The 4240-nt window shown below is 35.3% G+C and overlaps 1 protein-coding gene across 1 annotated transcript; it reads left to right on the top strand.

Annotated features, from left to right (window-relative positions):
- Nucleotides 1–3405: 3405 nt before the first annotated feature.
- On the top strand, nucleotides 3406–4240 carry LOC144574930 (protein expression protein). The gene has a single exon (XM_078325036.1). It carries the CDS (start codon nucleotides 3539–3541, stop codon nucleotides 3935–3937), a length of 399 nt encoding a protein of 132 aa, XP_078181162.1. The 5' UTR covers nucleotides 3406–3538; the 3' UTR covers nucleotides 3938–4240.

Below are 4240 nucleotides of genomic sequence, written 5' to 3'. Positions count from 1 at the left end.
CCATATTTGTTGTGCTAGAGGGCATTTGATGAATAAATGATCAATAGATTCGTTTTCAGTACAAAAATGACAAGTTTGGTCTCCTATCCACCCTTTTAAGCTAAGATTATCCTTGGTCAGTATTGTGTTGTGTGATACTAGCCACATAAAAATTCTGATTTTTGGGGGAACCGGTAATTTCCACTATATCATTGATTCTTTAGGTTTTAACCCCCCAAAATTAAGAAATGCATATATTGAGTGTGTAGAAAACTGCCCTGAAGCTTTCTATTTCCACTCAATGTAGTCATGGGGAAGAGTGAAAGAAGTTGTGCTAACAATATGTAGCAGATTCGCCCATTCCTGATAGTCTACTCCTACTAAGTCAACCCTAAACCTAACTATTTGCCCTTGTGAATGAATTACATCAGCTAACAAGACTTCTTTGTTACTACATTTTGTATACAAGGTATAATACTTAATAGCTAATGCACAGTTTTGGTACCAATGGTCTGTCCAGAATTTTATCTGGGTATTTACCCCTGGTGTGTGTGAGACACTCATATCACCTATATGACTATATTTTAGCAATGCAGACCAAAATGTGAAAACAGAAGCTGAATTGTGAGAAATATATTTATATGTAACTAATGCTTTCCAAGGGCTAGAATATTCGTTATTCTTCAATTTCCACCACCATTTAAGTAAAAGAGATATATTCATTTGCCTAAGATTAAGAATGCCTAAGCCTCCAAATTGTTTGGCTAAACAAGATGTATACCAATCTATTATTATATACTTTTTTTTTCTCGAGTTACCTTGCCAAAGAAACCTCCTCCTAATTTTATCAAGTTGTTTGATTACTGTAATTGGGATTCTATAGACTGAAAGGGAATATAAAGGTATAGATGTAAGAACGGAATTTAAAAGAGTTAATCTACCACCTATTGATAACATGGACCCTTTCCAATGTTTTAACCTACTGCCTACTTTATCTACTAAAAACACCCAATCTGTTACTTGCAATTTTTTATAGTGTAGAGGTAAACCTAGATATTTTATCGGAAAATCCCCCCCTTGACATCTAAATATTTGTTGTAATGTTATAGCACTATCTACATCGATATTAAGTGAATACAATTCTGTTTTATCATAATTCATTTTGATACCCGAGATGGCTTCAAAAGCAAGCATGGTCCACCATGCAGCCTCCACATTTCTTTCCTGTGCTTCTAAGAATAGAATTGTGTCGTCTGCATAGTGACAGTTAGTTATAGCTGTGTTCTCTATACATGGCGGTCCTAAGCCTCGAACTAAATTAGCTCTTCTACCTTTTGCAAAAAGTTTACTAAGTGTATCGGCTGCTAAAATATACAAAAAAGGCGACAAAGGATCCCCTTGATGTACCCCCCTTTTGCAATAGAAATAATCAGTGAGTTCTCCATTTACAATGATGCAAGACTGTGAGCTATACAGCCATTGTGTGATCCATTGAATCCATTTTGTTCCAAAATTTCTACTTGTTAATACCTTTATTAAGTAATCCCAATGTATCTTATCGTAGGCTTTTTCAAAGTCTATCTTAATCACTACTCCTGGTTGTTTGTTTACAATGCTAGAATGGAGAATTTCTTGACTTAAGATCATGTTGTCCAAAATATACCTATGTTTGATAAAGGCTGGCTGGCTAGTATCTATTAACCTATCCATAATTTGCTCTAATCTAATGGTAAGAATTTTAGAGATAATCTTAAAGCTACAATTAACTAAGCTTATTGGTCTAAACTTTTTTATTTTAGTTGCATCTTTTTCCTTAGGTATAAGACAAATACATGATTTGTTGATCTTATGTAAGTTTAGTTGGTTATCATAAAAGAAATGCGTAAGCAACATTAGATCTGCCTTAACTACGTCCCAAAAAACTTGATAGAACTGGAATGTGAAACCATCCGGCCCAGGTGTTCCGTTTGGTTCAGAAGCAAATACAGCTTGTTTAACTTCTATTTCCGTAAAAGGTCGCTCTAGATTCCATTTTTCAAATTCGGTCAACTTTTCATCTTCAGTCCAAAAATTCTGTTCTAAATGCCCATATTTACAACCTGTTGTTCCTAATAGTTCTTTATAGTAAGAGAGTATATGTTTCCTAATATCTACGATATTATTACTTAGAGAACCGTTAATTTCTAAGCTATGTATTTGATTTTTTTTAGACCTATGTGTGGCAATTGTATGGAAATACTTAGTATTGGCATCCCCTGCCTCTAACCAGATTTGCTTAGATCGCAATTGCCAAGAAGTCTCTTCTTCTTGGAGAATTTCCTCTAGCCTATTAGTATAAAAGATCCAATTTTCTTCTTCTACTGTGGTGAACTGTCTAATTTCATTTATTGCTTCCAAATCATGTAATATTTGTTTGATCATTGTTTTTGATCCATAGATATATATATATATATATTTTCTTTTTTAAAAATAGACATTGATGAAAATTTTTGGAATTTAGATGGCACAAAAAATCAGATAAGAAATGGATTAGTCTCAATAATAAAGATCCATGTTGGTTTTATTATTTTTTTTAAATTTAAAATGATCAGCCTCTACCGAATTAAAAAAAAATGTTGAATCTGACTCAATGAGTCAGATCGACTTAGTATAAGATTAAATGTGGCATACAAATTTCTCATTTTTCACTGTTAAAATATATATATCTATAGATCTGGACCATTGAGACTGATCTATTTATTTGAATCGGACTCATTGAGTCAGATCTTTCTATATTTATTAAAAATTAGTACTCTTTCTATTTTTGTATCTGTGACTTTAATCATTTCTATAGATAAAAAAAAATTTCAGTATAACTTGGGTTCTAATAAAAATATCCAGACATATAGGTAACATTGAGATGTGACAGCAGGTGGATTCTCTTTAAAATTATGCGTTCACACATTCCGTTCTCCCTCCGTTGATACTTGATACCCTTTATATCCTGTTCACACCTTGACATAATCTCAACCGTCGGTTTTTATCAGCTCAACCCAGCCGTTAGATTTTGTAAAGCTTCTTCTCTCCAGTTTCCTTAAACTTGATCACAAATGTCAACGTAAAGTGACCTTTTCTTTCTCTTGATTCCACTTTTGAACTGCGTTCATACTACGTCAACTCTGCTCTAAATCTGAACCGCCAATTCAAAGTATCTCATCATGGTTGCAATCATCTTGATGCATTTAATATCGGATTACTTCGATACCAGATTCGACGTGGCTATTGGTGTTAATCCATCACGCCACGTCGGACTTTTGCTATCTATCAGGCGTGGCATTTTTTTACCTATTTCCAGTTTTACCCTTTCCTTCGCCCGACAGTCCACTTCTCTCTCTCTCATGGTCTATTTATTACCAACCTCCCAACGCCCCCTAGAACCTCTCTCTCTCCCCTTGTACTCTTTCTCCAATACACAAATTCAGAGCAAAACATATCAATCATACCATACTAAATTCAAGAATTTCCCTCTCGAGCGAGAGAAAGAGATCATCAAATCTCAATATTTGCATCGCATTGGTGGATGGGCAACTGCATCACCTTCCGACGAGTTGTCGCATGGATGGATGACGGCGAATGGGACTTGTTAGATTCCGAAAGCCCCCTGCATTGCACACAATCACCGACATCTCAATCAGAGCAACAATCGATCATCACAAAAAGCACCCACGAAGATGTAAAACTAAAACATCCTGCAGAATCACTGACTGCCGCAACCAAACCGACGCACGAGGTGAGGATCAAGATATCAAAGAAGCAGCTGGCAGAGCTGCTGAGGCAGGCCGAGAGCAAAGGACTGCCTGTGCAAGATGTGCTACTAAACCTTGCCGACACCACGAAGCCTCGTCGGGTGAGGCATAGAAATAGAATTGGGCAATGCTGGCGGCCCGGGTTGCAGAGTATACCCGAGATTATCGAGTAGGTAGCTTGGATGGATTTTTATTTATTTTTTGTTTATATTTTTTGTTTGTGGTTATTTTGGAGGGCATCATTTCCTCTTTTTGCTTATTTATTTATTAACTTTTTCAATTATTGATAGGTTTGAGGATCTCTAACACGTACATTACATTATTATGTAAATTATTATGTAGTTTTATAGCTTTGTTAGATATGAAATTAATTTAATTAAATATTTTTTTCTCCGATGCGTTTGTTAGGAAAAGAAGTACTCTGCGCCATGTTTTAGTTAGAGGCACTGCAACTTGCAGCAACCTTTCTATTAATA

This window comes from Carex rostrata, chromosome 23, assembly GCF_964058835.1.
Source record: "Carex rostrata chromosome 23, lpCarRost1.2, whole genome shotgun sequence".
Lineage (NCBI taxonomy): Eukaryota > Viridiplantae > Streptophyta > Magnoliopsida > Poales > Cyperaceae > Carex > Carex rostrata.
Note: the sequence above shows the minus strand (reverse complement) of the source record. Positions and strands in the feature narration are given on the sequence as shown.